General features: G+C 38.0%; 1 protein-coding gene across 2 annotated transcripts in view; it reads left to right on the plus strand.

Annotated features, from left to right (window-relative positions):
- The first annotated feature begins 4,387 nt into the window (after positions 1–4,387).
- Positions 4,388–21,594, plus strand: part of LOC117431479 (serine/threonine-protein kinase LMTK2-like) — a 43,311-nt gene continuing 26,104 nt past the window's right edge. For both annotated transcript variants that reach the window (XM_058995902.1, XM_058995903.1), the window contains exons 1-3: positions 4,388–4,876; positions 20,333–20,457; positions 21,176–21,326. In XM_058995902.1, coding sequence (XP_058851885.1) covers positions 4,780–4,876; positions 20,333–20,457; positions 21,176–21,326 — 373 coding nt within the window. In that variant the 5' untranslated portion in view covers positions 4,388–4,779. The remainder of the gene's footprint in view (positions 4,877–20,332; positions 20,458–21,175; positions 21,327–21,594) is intronic.

The following is a 21,594-nucleotide window of genomic DNA, read 5'->3' on the forward strand; positions in this document are numbered from 1 at the left end:
TTAAACCCGGGATAATTCTGGTTGTTCTTCTTTGCACTCTTTCTAGAGCAGCAATATCCTTTTTGTAACGAGGTGACCAGAACTGAACACAATATTCTAGGTGAGGTCTTACTAATGCATTGTAAAGTTTTAACATTACTTCCCTTGATTTAAATTCAACACTTCTCACAATATATTCGAGCATCTTTTGGCCTTTTTCATAGCTTCCCCACATTGTCTAGATGAAGACATTTCTGAGTCAACATAAACTCCTAGGTCTTTTTCATAGTTCCCTTCTTCAATTTCAGTATCTCCCATATGATATTTATAATGCACATTTTTATTGCCTGCATGCAATATTTTACACTTTTTTAAATTAAATTTCATTTGCCATGTGTCTGCCCAGTTCTGAATGATGTCTAGATCATTCTGAATTACCTTTGCTGCTGCAACAGTGTTTGCCACTCCTCCTATTTTTGTGTCGTCTGCAAATTTAACAAGTTTGCTTACAATACCAGAATCTAAATCATTAATGTAGATCAGGAATAGCAGAGGACCTAATACTGATCCCTGTGGTACACCACCGGTTACCTCGTTCCATTTTGAGGTTTCTCCTCTAATCAGTACTTTCTGTTTTCTAGATGTTAACCACACCCTAATCCATGTGCATGCATTTCCTTGAATCCCTACTGCGTTCAGTTTGAGAATTAATCTTTTATGCGGGACTTTGTCAAAATGAGTCTGCTTGGCCAATGCATTGCATTGGACTCTTAGTTGAAGAACAACGTTTTCTGTAAGTAGTATGGTAAGAAGGCAAGTACTGGTAAGTGCATGAAAAAAATCTCTCACACATGTATTTTTCACTAATGAAGTTAAAAGAATGTTGTACTCACTAATTTCTATTGCTCTGTTTACAGTAGCAGATCAGTATTCTTGTATCTTATGTAGAATGTGTAAATAATCTATCACATTTCCATTTGAGCCATGTACTAAGAAAAGTGCTCATATGATTTTGTTTTAAGTTAGGAAGCCCTCCTGTAATGGTTGACTGCATTGAAATACTCTCCAGTTCTCCAGTTGATTTAATAGGCAAACCCATAGTCCTGTAGTGTTAGCATGTTCCCTGAGACATTTTGACTTCTTCATTACCTGCTACAAAGTGCACAAGCCTGTTACAAACACAATAGCCTTGTCTGGAGCTCCTTGAGTCAGTGGGAGCTGACAGTATTTGTTAGTTCAGGGAAAAGCTGACATTGAGGAAGCCTTTAACATCTTTCTTAATGACAAGGTCAGACAACGTTTGACATACTATTTCTGTCAATTCAAATGTGTACATTTTGTAACACGAAGAATGGTATTTATCATCTCTCTTTGTAAGTATATTGTATGCACATTAAGAGGCTGATGTAAGGATACGTGCAAAGTGATTTGCAGCTGCAAAAGACCCCCATTGCAGCCAGAATCTGCGTTTTGCACCCGCAAACCATGTTTAGCGGCCATAAAGTGGGACTTTATCGGCCGCTAAAAATGCGGCGGATGTAAAGAATGGTTTTCTCCTGCCGTTCTGCACCCGCTATCAAATTAGCACTTTGCCATCATTAATCCATTTAAATGGTTTTCAAATGTATTCAAATGAAGGAATGGAATTGGGCGGGGATCTGAAATACTAAGTGGGTGCAAACATTATAATGTGATGTAAGGATTTTGACTTGCACTTGGGCAATTGCTGACCCTCCAAAAACTTTGCACTTCTCTTACAAGTTGCAAACCATTGTAGAAGCGAGTAATTAAGAGCTGTATAAAACCACACACCTTTAGAGACCTGTCATTGGCCTCAGGGTGGCTGCTGTGGTACACTTCCTGATGCTGCAATGCTTGGCTCTTGTTGAGGACAGGCAGGAAAACCTTCAGAGGAGAAGGGCAAGACGGAGAAGACCCTGCATATTCAAACCCTGGGTCACTTTGCTTGGGCTGCCGGAGGAGGCGGTGGTAAGGCGTTATCATCTCACTCCACATCATCCTAAACCTAATCTGGTTGACTATCCTCCTGGTAACACCAACAGCATGGACTTTCTTCACTATAGAGGACCATATGGCCTCTTTGGTAGCATAACTTATGTTGGCTGAGGGTTTTCCAAATAACTCAATTTTATGCTCTCTCAGCTACTCCTCAGAAAACTTATTTTCTTTTCCGTGCCTCAAGATGACTTTGCTGCCTTTCCTCTGGCATATCTTTTGGTTTGGTTTGATTTTTATGTTCCACAAATCTCATACAGCACCTATTGCTCTCTGTACTCCTAACTCACCTCACATCAGCCCCAAAATGTGTGCTTAGAATGTATTGTAAACATTAACAACAGGGGCAGCAAATATTCTAGAACAGTACATGCATGATTCTATTACTTTGTTGATGGACAATAGAAAAATAAAAAAACACCCTAATGTTGAGTTTTAAAAAAGAAAGCCAGTGTTTTTCATATCACAGGGCAGCAGGCTCAATATTGTGTCTCTTCAGAAAACAGAGTACAGTAGCACATTATAAAACCTTTACTCCTATCGCTTTAATGTATATTTACATTTTCAAGCCCTTTAGGAATATAAATAGTGCTTATATTACCATGCAGGAGAGACACACTCAACATGAAATCAAATAACCAAAGTATAATAGTATATATTTACAGAATAACTTGAATCTATATTTCAGTTGCATTGGAACTTTACAATGACATCATAACTACAGATGTATTTAATGCATGACTAAGATTTTGCTGTTTGTATTCCCGGTTTAACAAATAATCAACATGAGTGAAACCAGTTCGACTGCATAATTTTCAGACAAACCCACATCAACAGGAGCTAGTTGATTACAATCATTGGATGATCACATGGTATCAACATTTTATAGTTTGCTTTCCAATGTGATTAAGATTGAAAAAATACAATCTGAAGAAAAAAGACACTATTTTTTTTTTACAGTTACATTTGTTGTGTTGAAAAATAATAAACTGAACTCAAGCCAAACTGTTTTTTTTTCTTAGCGTTCCTTGTGATTGTAAGAGTGAAAAAAAAAGAAGAAAATTTTGGTAATTTTTTGACAACAGTTTGTGCCAAATATAGACACCTCTCAAGCAGACAGGTAGTGTGATCTAAGAGAATGCATGTGAAAGCATTGTTGTGTTAGGGTGCTTTCTTCATAAGCAAAGGGTCCAATAGAAAATAATTTTTCCTTTTTTTTACTGATTGATGAAAATGCATGTTGTTTAAATGTGATGACGGTGACCGATAATATAAGATGGGAGTAAATAGATGTTGGCTGGCTGTCCGTCTGGATATCTGTCTGCAAGTCACACTTCCGATTTTACATTTGTCTCCAATTAATTCAGGATAGGAAGCTGAGGGCGGAATTCTATACTAGTTAAGTCTGTTCCCCAGAGTGGCCCATAGTCATCACTTTTGAGACCTAGAACGTGAGTAATGAGTGCAGTCTTGGAAACAGAAGAACTTGCGAATCAGTTCCCACTATCAGCCCTTGGCTCTAGTTAGTGACTGGCACATGGAGATGCAGCCTTTATGTATTACAGGATACATTTCCATTTGTCTAGCCAATGCAACCAAATCGAACTCACCCATTTGTTTGAAAGGTACCTTATAAAAAACAAGCCACGACAGAGCTGCTACTGTCCCTCTTTGTGAAGAATCCCAAGGGAGAATGTTTAAACATGTGGAAGCCCTATCTTGGATACAAGTCAGAACATTTAAAGAACACATTCTTAAGATTTTTAAATAAAAAAAAATAGAGTGTATCAGCACTATATTTACGCACCAAGAATGCAATCACGGGGCACAGGTGAAGGAAGGTATAGCTTCCAATTGAGCACTACGTTTCAAAATGTCGGTCAAACTCAAGTACCGCCGGTAACCAAATGACTCCCAGGGAACAATGGTAAAGTAAAACTATGGCTTACAGTACCTAATTATATAATAATAATAATAATAATAATAATAATAATAATAATAATAATAATAATAATAATAATAATTGCTGGACCAGAATTCTAAATATCGAGAAACTGAGATACATTGTGTCAATACACAATTGACGTGTTGCTTTTTAAACTGACGGCTCTGTATACCTCTTAATGTCGGACAGGTTCCTGTTTATGGAAGTGTTTTTAACGCTCGCAATACCTCTCCTCACGAAGCTCACCTTTCCTGTTGGGTTACACACCCACCGACTGCATACCTCAAGGTTGATAGTGACTAACTCCGTAGCGTCACCGAGCCCCGAACTTGGACAGTAAAATAACGCCCATAGTACTGATTGGGTGGTTTTAGCTGGTGGAGGTATCTCATTCGTCCATACTGCTATCATTCTGAGGCGCTTGAGCACCGATTATTAAGTCCCTCCTTTTGAAATGACGTATAACAACATGGCGCTCTCGGGGAATGTTGGTGTTTGATTGTGTTACACAGTTGATTTAAATGTTAGCTTTCACGTCGACCGTTTGGTCTTTGCTTAACAATGACTGTAATCCACGTCTTAGCAAAAATGTTAGCCCAGGAAAGGTCCTTTCTTTTATCAGAAGGACGATGAGACAAGAGTGAAGCGAATCTTGCCGTATAAATATATATATATTTACCGGGAGAACTCGAAAGGCAGACGCAAAACACCAAGAATGCGTTCGTCCTTGTTGATCTAATTTAATATTTGTAACACTACGTTTGTAATCCTGTAAATATCTGTATATGTGGTAGTTCTCTGTCGAGGACTCGGAGAAGAGACGAAGAACTAGACTAAGGATGGAAAATCGACATGGATATTTTGTGTTGCTGGTGGTTGTTGTTCTGCACTTGGCGTTGTTAATCGAAGGGGCTCCACTTCCGGAGTACGGTGCAGGTAAAGAACCACAATTTGATTTCAAAACAGCAAATCGATTAACGAACCGCCATTGTACTGACTCAGTATTTAACAAACAATCAGTTTAGTCTGAGTGGTTGTCAGGGAAACATTACTAATATTGTCTAGATAGCTGCCTTGTTGAACTGAGAACCCATAATGAAACGCTGGCAGTCAAGTTTTATTGATCACTCGCGTTTAATTTGTCTCAGTGGTGCAGTATATTGTTGACAGATACTGTGCCGGTATTTATTGGTGAACTAATACTAGAAATCCAGTTGTGTGTAAAGCGAAGTACTGTTGGCTGATGATGATGATGATGATGATGATGATGTTGTTGTTAAATAAATTATACGTTAACAGGAAAACAGAAGTAAAACCTAAACGATGGTTAAATCTCAATTTGTGCATTTTATTAGCAAGCATTTTACACCAGCAGTAAATGAATCAGGGAAGCGTTTATGGATCGTTGCTCATCAGTGATGTCACTCACTACGTCAGGTCCAGTTAGCTTAATACATTCTGTCTGGCTTTCAAATGTCGTGTTAGCTTTCAAGGCAAGACATTTGTTAAAATACTCTTATGGCCAGTTGATGGTAACTGGGCATTTGGCATAATCATTGCTATCGTGTTCCTGCATTAGGTGAAGGGATGGGGATATTTAATATTAATTTGCATCAACATTGTAGCACTGTCTCCAGCATGGATTTTGCACTGATAAAATGTAGCCTTTTGGGGGGGAATTGCATCTTTGGTGAGAGCTGTCATTTTAATGGTGAAAACAACACTTTTTGTTATAGAAAACCAGTTAGAGTAGATAACAGGAAGGATGATTGTATGTACAGGCAGGGCTGCTTGTGGACCCTTTTTGTCTTATGATATAAACTACAGTCTGTGTCGTCCACAAGCCTAGATCACATATAGGCAATTCCAATCCTGAAATAACGTCAATGCAAGTTTAATTGTTATAATTGAGTTATTGGTTCCATGTACTGTAGAGAGTTGGAACAAAGTCCTGGCCTGCAAGTGCAGATGCTGTCGGCCACTGGCCTCGACATTACGTGGGAAGTGGAAAGATGGACAGAAAAAAACATTAGGAATCTTAGCAGTATTGCTAAACTGTAGTGAATGTTCATCATCAGAAATCAACAAGCATTAAATACTTTAGACTACCTGCTTCCACAGTGGCACATCTGTTTAAATGTCACCTGTTTATGTGTTTGAGGCTGTGAATGTCTGATCAAAAATAATTCTGGAATAGGGACAGGCGCTATGTTTTAATTGGCACATTTATTAATACATTTCGTGGTTAGCAGAGTGCAACAATACATAAGCAACGTTTATTTTTATTATTTTTTTTAAGTTCTTGTGCAGTCACAAAAAGGGGATGAAACACTGCTGGTTTCCCATGGTGCTTTGTTAGAGGAGGCTTAAGGATTAAAATAAGAAAATTGCAGCAAAATGGTGCTAAATCACTGCTCCTCCATACTGCCTGGCTTCTTGAGCCCCCTGTATTGTGATTGTTGAAGAGTTTTGCAGTGAAGGTTGTTCATGCTCGCTTTGTAATGAAACTCCAGTTAATTTTATAGGATGCAAGGTTCAGAGGTCACTTCACAAATATCCCCAGGTCCCAACTGTATGGTCTTTACAGAGATCTCAAGCTTGTGAGATTGCTAGTTCTTACTACTTTTATTGCCCAATTCGTACACAAAAATAGCTGAAATGGTGTATTGGGCTGTAACGAGAGGCATTTCAAATGTATTGATGTTTTGTCGAAGGATGTTCATATAGTAAAAACTTCACTCCAGAATTTCTAAATCGGTCTAGTTTTAAGCCTTTATAATAATGCAGTTATGTGTCCCAGGATGTTACATTGAATTTGGTAATAAAGGCTGATAAGTGATCTGCATTTTAAACAGAGTACTGCTAAGATATCCCACTCTACCCTGATGTTTATCAGATGTAAATTGACAAACATCATTCATTTTACAAAGTGCATCTTAGATCTTTATGCAAACGGTTTAGTGCTGTTGAGATTCACAGCAGCTTTAAGCAGCATCTAAGATCAGCATTTCAGACTAAAAGGCATCCTTATGCTTATGACATTCACTTCTGTTTTATCAACAAATAGGAAAATCCTGCAGTTCTGGTTTTATACTGCACAGTGCTGACTTGATGAGTCAGTGTTCCTTTGCAATGTTGAACCTCATGGGAATACCCTAATTAATTATTACAGTATGTCTATATCCAGTGGTGGTATACATTTTGTTTGTCAACCAATGTATGCTTCTCCATCTAAAGCCCCTTTCACACTGGCATGCTCTACCTGCGTCAGAACCTACCTGGGTCAGGACCCGGTGTCATGCGGGTCGGGTACGCGGGTACCTGGGTGACAGATGCAAGAAAACATTATGCTTATAAATCCCCCGGAAGCAGCTTGTTACAGACGCTTCCATCCAAGCTTCTCTGGATTGAACCGTTGGCCCAAATGTTGATTAGAGCAAATGGTTCTTCACCCGTGCTGCAATCTGGATCATGGTGTGTCTCAAGCAACACAAATTTGGCTGAACAGAATAAACAAAAACGTTTCTTGCGGAAGTGAAACCTTCACGCAGGTGTGGCTGTTTGGTTTTTTTTTCGGCTCACGAACGGCCGTCAAGCATTTATTCTCGCTCAACCCGGGTCAAAGCGTGTCGACCCACATCCGGAGGTGGGTTGTTGGGACGTGGGTTAACCTGGGTATGACCCAGGTGCGTGGTTTCACACTACGTGGGATTGTGAGCCGGGTAGCCAGGACCCGGGTAGGAGTGCCAGTGTGAAAGGGGCTAGTCTTTCTTTGTTGTTTCGACTTGCGGTTGGAGGGTGTTTTGCTGTAGACACTTATTGATTTTTGAAGTTGCCTCAGGGGAACGGTCAGTTATGCAATGCACTGTAAATGTTTAGGATACAGGGGCACAGTGTACTTTGATGCTGCAGCTAGAAGTGACCAAGATCCCACACTGCAAAGATGGAGCTCCAGGTTATTTTAGGACTTTGGGTTAATTCTTTGGGTATTATTATTATTATTATTATTATTATTATTATTATTATTATTATTATTATTATCAAAAACAGATTATGGGATCTGGCTATTTGATAATTGTATGCTGTATTGTGGGAAAGGTTATATTGATAGGAAAGCATATGAAATGATTATATAACAGGTTAATACCTTTCATGAGGGGCAGCTTTTCTCCAGCCTTTAACACAGAGTTTTAAATTAAATTCGCTTTCCTGTGAAAGACAAACCTGCCTACAGACATAGCATTGCTGTTTCCCCAAGTACCTTGAGTAGCCTTTAAGTATACAGTGGAGTTTTGTCAATCAGATTGATGTAGGCCTGTGAACTACTAAAGTGAAAATATAAAATATATTCTTTCAATATTCCTATTTTATTTCACGGTGCAGGATAATGTCACACTCAAACTGTTAGATGTTTTGCCTGTAAATATTATTGTAATGCAGTGTTCATTATTTCCAGGGTTCTGTTTATGCTGTACATTCATGGCAAATGAATTCTAGAATGTTAACCTTCCCATGTGTTGTCTAACCTTCAGTAAGATCATACAGTACTGAAATAACTCTTATTGTAGATTGTGCAAGAAGCTTGTATTTTTCAACCATTGAAGCAGTTATCTATTCTGGTGGTTGATTATTAACTACCCTTTCTCTTAAGAAGACTTTGCTTATCTCAAGAATTGAGGGCTAATGATCAATCAAGCAGCAAAGTTTTAGCATACTGTAGAATTCAATCCAAACATGGTTTGTGTGCATAAAACGGACTTGTCATGTGATAAGTCTTGTGACATTTGGACTAATTTAGTAGTAAACAGCACTTCTATGCTATAACCCATTTTAGCTGTGAATAATCCTGTTTTAACTATGAAGTTACTGGAAATGTTTTGTAGTACCTGTTTCAGTGGTTCTGTCGTGTGTGTGAAAACATGTATTGGTCTTGGAATAAATGTCAACCAAGGCATGATGTATATGTGAGAGGTTTAATATTCTGTAGCATGGTATGAAGTGTGTGTACAATGTCTATCTTTTTGCATTGTGTAAGTTCAAAACTGTGGAATTTCTTTGATTTAACCTTTTTCATGTGATACTTTTTAATAGAATAATTTTTTTGATATAATGAAGTTCTTTTGCAAAAATACAAAAAAAAAGTCAACCAGGTAAGTTGCTGTACAATAACATCATATGGTTCGCATTCGGTTTTAATCCATTACAAACCCTGTCCACTTGTATTTTAGCACTTTGTGGTTAAGTGTGACCTGTACAGTGTCTGCTTGGGATCTTTTCATTCACTCGTGTCTGAAAATGTAAACAGTCCCATTGCAACAAAAGCAGCATGAAGCGAATAAGGTAAGACAGAAGGATTTCTGTCAGTGCTAGAGAAGATGTTTAAACTGTGGAATGAAGAGCTTCATGCAAGTAGGATACGAGATGTTCCACGGTTGTTGGGGTGGGGGGTGGTAATGTCCAATTAATCACATGTCTTTAAAAGACATATTTAAGAAGAGCCTCTTTTCATGACAAGACTTAGGCCTAATTTATGTAAATCCAAGCCGTCTACTTCAGATGTTAAGCTACTTAATAAATTGCTCATTTGCATACTTTCACATTATAGGTAATAACATTCTGTTGCTTTTCTTAACCAGATAGCCTGATCATGCTGTCAGAAGTTGCAGTTGATTAATCAAGCAGACTGACACATTTTGCACATTACAGTACTGCAGATAAAGGTCTCAGGATGTTGGGTAAGATGCATTTCCTGTCAGACCAGCATCTCCTCAAGAATCGCTCACTGAAATATTTTAGCATGCAATGGCACCTTGAATTTTTTTTTCAAAGGCTTAACGGAGCATAATAATCAATCTGTTTATTCATCATGTTTTGTGTTTATTAAAATAGAGAATGTTGTTAAATAGCCATTTTAATATATTGGTACTAAGCTACCTATATTATCCAAATGCCTAGTTATCCTGACTAAATCAGTGTATCTGCTGGTATTGGGAATATTGTGTCTCTACTGTATTCTTAGCTGCCAACAGAGTGGCATCCTGTTCCTATCTTTAAACTGGAAAAGTTAGACTTGTGTAGCTGGGGCTACCTTGTTTAAGATCTGTTGTAGAAAGTTGATACCATATGAAATGCACTGTGGTGCATTCGGTTCAGCAAGAATTTACATTTTAACTGAAAAGTAATACGAAAAAAAAAATCAACCCTTTCCCACTTCTCCAGTTTGTTGCACGTGTAGGCACTGCATGGAAGTGTGTCCTGCAGAGCCTTTCTGTGACAGGCATTCTGAATATTCATTAGGTGCCATTTCCATTGACTTTCCTTTGGTGAAGACATGGCTTTGGAATGCACCCAGCATGGCATCCCTTCAGCTTTCACTGCAGGATACATGACCCCAAAATGCAAGTGAACCACATCTGGCTGTCCACAGAAAAGGCACTGGATTGCTCTTTCCATCTAAACCTTTTTGCTGAGAAATGAAGAAAGGTTTCTTTTGTCCTTGGGTCGGGGGGAGAGCAGTCCTGCTAGTAAGTGCATTGTTTAATACGAGCCCAACAAGTTACTGTAGAATGGGAACACCATGGTTACAGCTGACTGGCTATAAAGCTTACTAGATCATCACATACAGATGTAATGCTTATTGTTTAGATCAAATGAAGACTAAGTAAAGAAACACAAAACCAGACTAAAACAGTAACAAATTAAACCATACTGTCAAACCTCATCATGTCATTGTCATAATGAATTCCCTTTATTGCTACCCAGTAAATCTGTCAGGGACATACATTGTACAGTATTGAACGAAGAGGACTCAAAGGTTAAGTAGAGTAAAGTATTCTGGTAAAGTAGTGCTGAAATGGGGTTTCTGTTATTGTTTAGCTACTGTAAGCACCTTTGTTTCAGGGATTATTTTTTTTGAACTTGTAGCTACATTTTAAAGCAGTGCATATAGCTGATAGGAAAAGAGTTGAATAATTTTATTATCTAAAATCATCCAAGCGTGTAGTTTCAGAACCGCTAGAACAATAGAATACTGTAGAACATTTTGCTTTTAAGCAGGTGCAGAGCTTGATTTAAGGGAAGTAATTGTCACAATTCATCTGTCAAGTATAAGTTTTTCACCCATTGATATAGATGTAAACAACCCATGAACCCTTCTCATTGGTGGAATAACTAGTCCTTTATGAATGTTCCTGGTGTAGGCTCTCCTCTATACATTTCATTTCATTGAGGTAAGGACAACTGCTTCTGTATATGTCATAGTTTTTTACAGATTGTAATGTGAACAAACCACAGTAGGCCCCTGTGGTCACAAAATTGCAAAACAGGCTCGCACAACCTAATATACTGTAAGAATTCTATTAGTGGGGAGGGGAATTCATTTTTGGGATCTTGTAATTTTCATGACAGACCCCCTCCATCCTTCATCGTGAAATTAAAAAAAAAAAAAAAAATGGACATGCATCCAAAGGTGACCTGTTAGTTTTTTGCAGTAATGGCAATGCTGAATTTCAGTTTCATTAATCAAGTTCAAATCTAGTACCCCCATGTAGTTTTTCATCAGAGTTCAACAGGTAATTGATTTTGGGGGGGTGTTTGTGCATTGTTAATTTATAATGCCAAATGAATGAAAGTGAAAACAGTTGAAGTTGGACATGGAGTCACTCCTGCAGTTCACAAATCCCACAACTGAGGATTATATACCATTTTCTATATCTGTGTGCACCTTGTGTCTCCCAACCACTTACTGAGCTTGTTTACAGATCTGTTGAGGTGTTCAGAATCCAAGGTGCTGTAATGAAAACGGCTGTTCTGTTGGGGTCGGTGTTGTCTTGGAAAGGTAAAGGATCAAACCAGGCTGGTGCGATACAGTTCCTACCCAAACAAAGGCACTTAATGTTTAAAAATAGACTCATTCTAACCCATGGAGAGTTTGAAGTCACTGTAAAGAAAAAACATCTTTAATTTATTTATGGAGATGGAAACTGAATGGGGATTTGTTAACCAGAAACAATAGTACTTGTGTATAAAAAACATAGAAATGCATACAAGAAATGCATACAACTGAAATTGCGGGAATAAGTCAACCTAATTGAGCTCATCATGCTTTGCTGCCTGTTTCTGTCTCCTGTTTTTGTCTGTTTTCCATTTGAATGACTCATTGCAAAGACTCTTTCTAAAATACTTTAGTATAGGGCCTTAACCTACCATCAGGTCCTGTCTAATCCATGGACACTAAATACAGTACCAGATAGCAGTCTTTCAATCCAGGGTTCAAATCAAAGAGCACATCACACTTGCCTCCTTACTAGTTTCCCCACAGTTACTGTAGTGTAGTGTCGGTCCTTTTGCTCCAGGGGTGAACCACATTCATTTGTCATTTAATATTGTGGGAGCCTGTGTGTGAAGATGATATATCGTCTCTTTTATAATGAGTTACTATTACAAGACAACTGGACACTGGTTTCACCCTCTTTACTGTACTCTAGTCATTCAGGGAAGTAGTGGAAAGGTTTTTAAATTTTTAGCGACATTATGCTTGGCCCTGTTTTTTGTTGATTTTTTTTCGTTTCGTTTTTTATGCTTTCTGAAGATTTCGATTGACTCCTGTTCAGCTCTCTAGAGCAGTGGTGTGCAAAGTGGGGGGCACGGAGAGTCAGTAATGACTATGACTACAGGGGCAGTTCTGTAATTGATTGATTTATTTTTAAATGAGAGAACATTTTAAATAAATACATAAATGACAGCTAATTAGTCAAAGTTCTTACTTTTCAAATGAGCCGTTGACGATCACTCTAAGATTTGTAGAACCGGAGAAATTATGTTTGAAGTGGCGAGTGTCAGTGAAACTGCAGTCAACAGAGCCGAAATGGTGGCTTCCATGTATGGGGCGACAAGTATGTTGTTTGTTTATTATTTGTTGTTACATTTCTTTATCCACGCAGACTTACAGAGACTAGGGAGTGTGAACTATGCATCAGCTGCAGAGTCCCTGCAACGTCTCGCCCGAAAGACGGAGCACAAGGAGTTTAAGTGACTTGCTCAGGGTCACGCAGTGAATCAGTGAGTGACCCAGGATTTGAACTGGGGGCCTCCTGGTTACAAGCCCTTTTCTTTAACCACTGGACCACTGACAGCCTCCTCTGTTATCTTCAGATAAACCGGTAGCTGGCAAATTTTTTTTTTTTTTTGTGAAAACGCAGATTTATGTTTTCAGATTTATTTTCTTAGATTTAATTGCTGAACAATAGATGTTTTTCAGATTTATCTGTTAGCTAAATGTTGAATTGCCAAGTTTAAACATAAAACAAGATTTAAGTTACATGTATTTTTTCATTGATTTATTTGTTAGAAATTTTAGCTAAATGTTGATTTGCTAAGTGTAAAAATAAATAAATAGATATATAGACTGATTTTAAATGGTGAATTTGTGATATGCTTATGTATTTAGCTAAATCTGGACGTTTTGCAGTTAAATCTAAGAAACAATATGCGATTTACATTAAATCTGGAAAAAAACCCCACCTGTTAAAATATAAAGTTAAGTTCTAACGTTTTAATATGTGTGTATGCTAAGTAAAGGGGGCGTCATATAAAAAGTTTATGCACCACTGCTCTAGAGCAGGGCTCTTCAACCTGCGACCCGCGGGCCACATCCAGCAATAAAATATAAAAATGAACAAAAATAAATATGGAAAATATAAAAAACTAACGTGCGTCTTATTTTTGTGTCCGGCAAAGCAGTGTGCGCATCACACCACCCCTTTCTAGCCACTAAACCTCACGCAGCCAGTTACATTGCGTTACGCTTTGCGTACTCCGAGGGTGATTTTAGCTTTTTACTTTTTTTGAAAGTGATAAGCATGGCTGTGTCTACAGCTAGTAAGAAGAGAAAAGCTGATGAGGAAAATCGTAGATTCAACGATGAGTGTACCAATAAATACTTACTTATTTTACCAGCTGTACCGAACGCAAAGCCAATGCTTTTATTGTGCAATGAATGTGTGTCAGTAGTTAAGGAATGCGATGTGAAAAGGCATTTTGAAAACACACAGGGCTTTTGGAAATAGGTATCCAGAGGGCTCAGCAGTTATTATTATTATTATTATTATTATTATTATTATTATTATTATTATTTATTTCTTAGCAGACGCCCTTATCCAGAGCGACTTACAATCGTAAGCAAATACATTTCAAGTATCACAGTACAAGTAATAATACAATTAAGAGCCAGATAAATACAATGACTTTGGTTCAAGCAAGTACAAGTGTGACAAAATACAATTCAATAATACAGCAGATAAGTGTCAGTGATAGTTGCATCAGGATATGATTAAATACAAAATACTACAGATTAAACACTTGGCAGATTACAGTACTCTGAAGTACCGGATTAAATGCAGTGAAATAGGGGGCAGATAAGAGCAAGTAAAGTGCATTTAAGGAAGGGTGATAAGTGTCCCAGGGGAAAAACAGGAGAGTTCTACAGGTGCTGTCTGAAGAGGTGAGTCTTAAGGAGGCGCCGGAATGTGGTCAGGGACTGGGCAGTCCTGATTTAGAAGAAGCTCAGATTTAGTTAGAAGCTCAAAAGTAGAGGCGCTGATCTCTTCCTACCAACATGCTTATGCAACTCGTGTGTGATCTTGCACTCATCGGTTGTTTGAGATTCATTAAAAGGTATACCATCCAAAAGAGATTAACGGTTTGGTCAGAAAAATCAAATGTCATTAACTGGGAAATTTAACCAAACCGTAAAACCTTGATTACATCGATTTCCCACATGCTACTGCTGTCCCTTTCCAATGCGACTATCCTTTTTGCTGAAGAACCCTGCTTAGAGCATTACAAGGCTCTTGCTGAAATCACTTCATTTCGTGTCGTGACCTGATTTGTATCGGGAAGTACCAGCGACCTTTACTTCATTGATCTAAAGTCAAAGTCTGTATCGACACACCGCAAAAGGAAATAATTCTTTATTTTTTAAATGGAGTCTCCCTTAGATAGTGTTGGTGATCATTTAACCCTTAGTTAACATTCCTTTGTCAGATGTAATCTCAGTGTAAACATTTATTGTTATGTGGAATTAAGCTTCAAAGCTGGGTAATACGTAACTAAAGTGTTCATCATGGAGGCATCTTCATTAGAGGTATTAATAGGGTAGATTACACCTTCCTGCAACAAGTTTATTTAGTTTACCACCTGAATTTATATTTGAAATGGTTTAGAGATTTATTTATAGCAACCATTGGCAAGAAGAACAATTCTAACCCATTATATGATGATCTGTTAGCTTCAATGCCTAGAAATAGTGCAGGCTGAGAAGCATTAATCAGCAATTTCTGTGAGATTCCTTGTTAGACAGTTTTTCTGTTTTTAAACTAATTGGCTAGTTAAAATACTGTTGTTACAGTGCCTGGAAATAACATTGCAACACTATTTGCATAAAAAAAAAAAATCAAACATGCGCAATCCATTTTGCTAGGCAATTTTTAGCAAAAAACCTGGGCCCCTAAATTGATATCAATACGTGTTTTTATCTCTTACTGAAGATTCCCACATTGCAGTGTTGTCTGTGTCTGCTGGGTAAACCATTTTCTAAAATGTCTTTGTAAAGCACATTGCACATTTAATTTTAAAAAGGTGAATAGATTCAACACAGAATACAGGAAGTGCCAACCAGTGGAACACCAGTCACCCAGACGTTCAGAGAAACCCAGATCCACAGGGAAACATTGAAAATGAGATGGAAACAGGAGAACATGATGAAGCTTGCCAAGGGGTGGCATGAATAAAAAATATGTGCCTATTGGGAACAGTTGGAAAGGAAATGGAGGTTAAATGAAGTTTACATTACATCTTTTTTTTTTTTTTTTTACTTACTGCATTTCATTTACTTTAAATCACAAAATCCTAAATGAAATATAATTCAGGGCTGGAAATAAGACCCATTGAATAGCTGTTTATTCCATTTCTGTTTTTACTGTGAGCTTAATAAGACCCATCTGAGCTTGTTACCTATAATCTGTGGGTCATCAAGTTCATGGTAAAACCTAAAATGGGTGAAATTGCTATGCAAGAAGTCTCATTTCCATCCCTTTAATTGACTGCCACTCTGGCCTCGCAGCACTTTCAGCTTCCTATTTAGTGCTGACAAGCTGAGCTATCCAATAAGACACAAAGTAAATGATACCCTTAAAAAAACGGCCGCTTGGCAGAAATAGACAGCTAATCGGAGCATCCTCAGTACAGCACGTGAACATGGAAGCTGATGCTTGCTGCCTGGACCTTATAATATGATTATTATTATTTTTTTAATTTTTTGGTGAAAAATGTAAACTGCTGTTCCCAACAACAAAGTTTGTTTTTAAGTGTTTAAATATATCTGAACCTTCAGGTTGCAGGTCAATACATTGGGAGTTAGTTGGACCATATTTTGATGTTTGCCTTGTTGCCTGGCTATTGAAACACAGAGTAGAGTGTGTTCAAAGAGGACGAGGTGGTAGAAAAGCAAATTTTCATGTTTTGGGGACAGCGGGGCTGGTGCGTGCTAAAAGAGATCATAGAAACTCAACTTGGACACTGAAGAGGAAGTAGTTCAAAAGCTGCTCCTGCTTTGAGCTTCTCCAGTGTAATCTGAGGAGCCCACGATCTGGTGACTCTTTACAGACTGCATGACATGCTTATAACGCAGGGCCCATTTTAAATGTTGCAGTGCTGGCATCACACCTATAATAAAAACTCCTGCTTTACAACATGCTTTAGGTTAAATTGTGCACTGATTTACCGAATCTGTGAGTGAGTGCCACGGAGGGATTGTGGGGTTGACTCTTTCAATGATAGCAAAGCTTGTAGTTCACTGTTGTGTTTTTATCACTGTAATCAAATCTGTCATCCAAAAGAGCCTTCCCTCATTGCCTCCTTAATTGTTTCCATTCAGTAATGCTACTGATCAATCAATTGTCAATCAGTCCTTTGTTTTCATTGATGGGCTGCCCTAGAGGTTCACAAACTACAACAAAGAAAAATGCAATGACCCTGAAAGTAAAAGAGCTCTGAAGTGGAATGTCTGAATTGTGAGGTTAGTGTAACTTGACTGGGTTGGAATTCTATTCTATTTTAATTTAAGAAATATAAAATGCCAGCTATTGGTAAAGAGGTTGACATTTTCTAAAATTGCCAAAGCAGCACAATTCTCTTTGTTTTGTAATTTCTTTGAAGCCTGCTAAAAGGATAACTTTATCAAGATTTCAAATTTAATCCCAGCCTCTGCGCTCTTCGTAATACCGCCTGTGAACTTCCAGAGCTGGAAAAACACTGCCTGTGACCGCGGCCTTTAAATGTTTCATTCACTTTATCCATTTTTGAAAGAAACATTGCTTGTTTCATATGGTACATAATCCTGTAAAAACAAAACAACAACAACAAAAAAAAACATTTACTGCTGTGAGCAACTCTTTACCTGAGGCAGAGCGGTCCAGTGGTTAAAGACAAGGGCTTGTAACCAGAAGGTCACCGGTTCAAATCCCACCTCTGCCACTGACTGACTCGCAGTGTAACCCAGAGCACTTAACCTGTAATGCACAGTTCACAGCCTACCTGTGTAATTATATAATTTGTATGAAAAGGCCCACATATATTGCAAGTAAGCCTAGTTATCTGCCTGTTGGATTAGTTCACATCCAGCACAGTACTGTATAGCCACAATAACCAGAGGGATATCTCCCAAATGCAATACATGTCACATTTAATTTAGTTCCTGAATCTCCCTAGAAGGTTGTTAGCATCCTTAAAAGTGCAGTGCAGTACCCAGTTGAAAGCATTTAACATTCAGCATAATCTTTCAGCAGTCAGACGTCCCATGACTCCAATAACGGTAAGGTTATTGGAGTCATGGGACCACAAAGGTCAATGAATTCTTGAGTTATTTTGTATAGTTCTCTGTTTACAGGTCAGTTTATGAGCTAGGATGTGGTTCCATTGGTACACTGATTTCAGAAGCAGTGTGGCCTGAAGTTCTATGCAAATGGCTAGAATTCAGGAAATCCTAGTGTTCAAATCCTACAAATCCTCTATGAACTGAATCTAGGTCAAGCCTCAGATGAAAGAGTGTATTTCATAAAGGACTGTAGTACCCTACTAAATGAGGGAAAATAACAACTTTGTTTCTATAATTGTTTAGTAGGATAATAAAAAGTGATTTGTGACCAAGATCTTTGTACCCTGCATCCCTTTGTTCCTGAAGTGTGATTAATAGTTCTACTATAAATATGGTTAAATACTGGATAGTTCTTGCTTGGCTCTAATGCTATTTCTTGTTTTGTGTTTCCCACATTTTATTAGGTATACAGTCAGGTAATTATATTAATTTATTTTATGCTTTACGACTAGTGTTTGCTTGCCAAACATGGAGATAAGAAATTAAGAACCAGAAGCAACTTGGAACAGACAGGGCCCCCTGTTGATAAATTACAGTAATGCAGGCAGCTTGAGGTATGATACTGCAAACATCTTGGTATTTGAAGTGAGATCCAAATATAGGCCACACATGCTATTTTAAAATCTCAAAGTTGTTCATTAAAAGCTTCAAACTCAGTCAGCCTTTTTTTCCTATTCCAGCAAAGGCTGAAACCAGGATTGGTCAAAAGCTGCTGCAGCATAATCTGAAACGAATCTGTCTTGGGTTGCTTGTTTACAATATGTTTAAATTCACTTCTTAGCCAAAATAGTACAATTTATCTTCACAGCATCTCTACTGCTGTTTTCTTTAGTAGTTCGGTGTAAATGAATTACATTGTTGACTCCAAAGACACTCAAGTCACAGAGTTCTATTAGTAAGCTTGCTGGATATATGTGCTTATATTTGTGAAATTCCTCCAGCCACTTTGATTGCAGTGTGATGGCAGACCCCTACAAAGTAGTAATGGTCTGTTAACAGGTCAGATTGACAATTTAAAACAACCCATCAAGAAACAGTGACGGATTGCTTTATTGTCTATCAAGAGAAAGAAATGTCTAGACTAGAACAGCATTCCTCTTGGCAATTGCTTATGAATCGATCAGGCTTCAGTTTACAGTATGCGGTAAGGTTCTCTTGAGGATAACAGGCAGGGATCAGCTGAATGTGACAGAATTAAGGAAACCAACAAAAAATGTCAGTTGATACTTGAATATCCTTCCTTGTTATATATAAAATTGGCTTGTGTTTTGGTATGTATGTGGAAGGATTACAGAACAGCAAATGTATTTTTATGATGCAGTGGAGAATCGGGTATGGAGAGTGTAGACACCAGCATTGAGTGCATAAGGATGCATTTTTAAGCAGTTTTACTTCAAAAGCACTTCAAATGTATTACAGGTTGTTGGCAAGTAAAACTGTCATTGCAACGGGCACCTATATGTAAGACCCTCTGAAAATCACGGACATTTTCTTTAATACTCACGGCAGTGTCACAGGTAAAGTTTCGTATTTCGCGGAAATCACAGATTATTATTTTTTTAAACAGCCAATATACAGATAAATTCACTGATGTCAAAATTAACTTCAAAGTTATTCAAACACTTTGCAATAGCTTGTGAAACGGTGTTGTAATTAACAGCCTGTAGGTAAAGTGTATCTGCAAGGACAGCTTTCAGTTCTAGTACGTCAGATGCATGTTCACCATTTAGGTCTTGCAAAACAAATACAATGTATAACCCATACTGATCTTGGGCATCAGTTGACTTGTCAGTGACCACTGACAAGCAAGCAGACTGTTACCAATTCCATAATCTCCTGCTTGTGATACTTTCAACTTTAAGTAAGTATTCACGTCTCAGCTGGGCTGATGAAGCAATCGCTCCACCATTTGCTACACTCTGTCTGAAGATCTTTTGGTTGTCCAATTTTTCAAAAGGGATATTCAAATTTGGAACATGGAAGTCACCGTTTTTGGTTTCTTTGCAAGTAAAGCAGTTGCAGTACTGCTCTGGATTTCCGCCTTTCTCTTTCAGTGAATATTTGAATCTAAATGCCTGTCAACATTTAGGTCTGGCAAAACAAATTAAATGCCCACGGAAATATGTTAATTTCCACGATTTTCACAGTTTTGGTAGTGATCTACAGTAACGTTGCAGGACGTCTAGAAGAGCAGACATTCATTTTCTTGTCTCTGTATTTGAATTTCATTTAATCTTTCCTGTCTGCTGTTTTTGTGTTTTAAATATAGAAAAAGGAACTCAGTATTGCACAACATTACCACATTACCAAATCAAGTTAAGCAAACAAAAAAAAGCTTGTTGTAAGACATTTTTGAAATGTGAACATATTTTGATAGGTCTATCTCAACTCAAAGTTTTGAGTTGAATAGAAGTTCGATATTTTGAATCCTGAGTGTGAATTTGTGTGTCATTTTGCAGGGGAAGCAGCTGCAGGCAAAGTTCATATATCCTCTCTGGCTCTGTCTGTGTCTGGATTGGTTCTGTTGATAATCCTGGTTGCGAATTGTGTTTCCTGCTGCAAGAAGCAAGAAATCGATTTCAAGGTAAGGATTAACTGAAAACACAATCTCATGATTTAAATAATGTGATGCATTTCATTATTGGAAGTAAGAAGACTGGCAAGACTTGGGCTGCTTGGAAGCAAACCTACCCAAGACAATAGTATTGATTACAGTAATAAATTATTGTCCTTTTGAAGCCATCTGACATTTCTTATTTAGTCATCTAAATATATGTATGAAAACATGGTCATGTGCACTGCATCTTATGAACAACAGGAAATATAGATTTAGATTATGGAACATACATAACCATGTAGTAACAAGTCAATAAATGGGTAGCTACCAACAGTTAGTGTGTAATTACATTGAAATGTAGCATGGTGTTGTGGCTGCACAGTATTTAACACAATAGCAGGAACCATTGGTAATTACCCAGTTATGACAATGTAATTGTCACCTGAAATGCAACCTAAATTTAAAGCACCTCATTAAATGTTCAGTGAAGCCCTGTTTATAAGACTTACCTTTTTTTTAGCTATCCCAAATAAAAGTTACAGTAAGATTGTTTCCATTGAGAACCACATTTGTTAATTACAAAAAGCTGCTGATTTTAACATGTAAAAAGTAGGACTTCTCTGTATAATCTTAGCTCATGGTGTATCCAGGTAGCTGGGAATGGCATTGTTTTCTTTTAATGGAGTATGCAATCTGAATTTTCAGTCCATCTAGAACCTCACTCCCCTCCTTGTCTGTTCTACAGGAGTTTGAAGATCACTTTGAGGATGAGATTGATTTCACCCCCCCAGCTGAAGACACTCCTTCGATTCAGTCACCTGCTGAGGTTTACACACTCGCTGTCTCCCCTGTACTTCTGCCTGGACCCCCTCACCTTCAACCACCCAGGATAGCAGGTACGCCCCAAAACTCCTAGTCAAACACACAGGCACAGACAAGTGTGCATACCTATAAATATACGATCCCGATATTCATGACTTTCACTATGTGTAATACATCTGCACAGAGGGATATTCCAAGTTCAGTCATAGGCTGTCTAAGCAAAACTTGGAGTCCTTACACATTCCTATCAAACTCAGAATCTTGGAGTGAGTGGTAACCAAGCAACCTCGCAATGTTTTAACTGCATATATAAAGGTTTATGTAATGCACCATGGTCTCCAA

This window comes from Acipenser ruthenus, chromosome 22, assembly GCF_902713425.1.
Source record: "Acipenser ruthenus chromosome 22, fAciRut3.2 maternal haplotype, whole genome shotgun sequence".
Lineage (NCBI taxonomy): Eukaryota > Metazoa > Chordata > Actinopteri > Acipenseriformes > Acipenseridae > Acipenser > Acipenser ruthenus.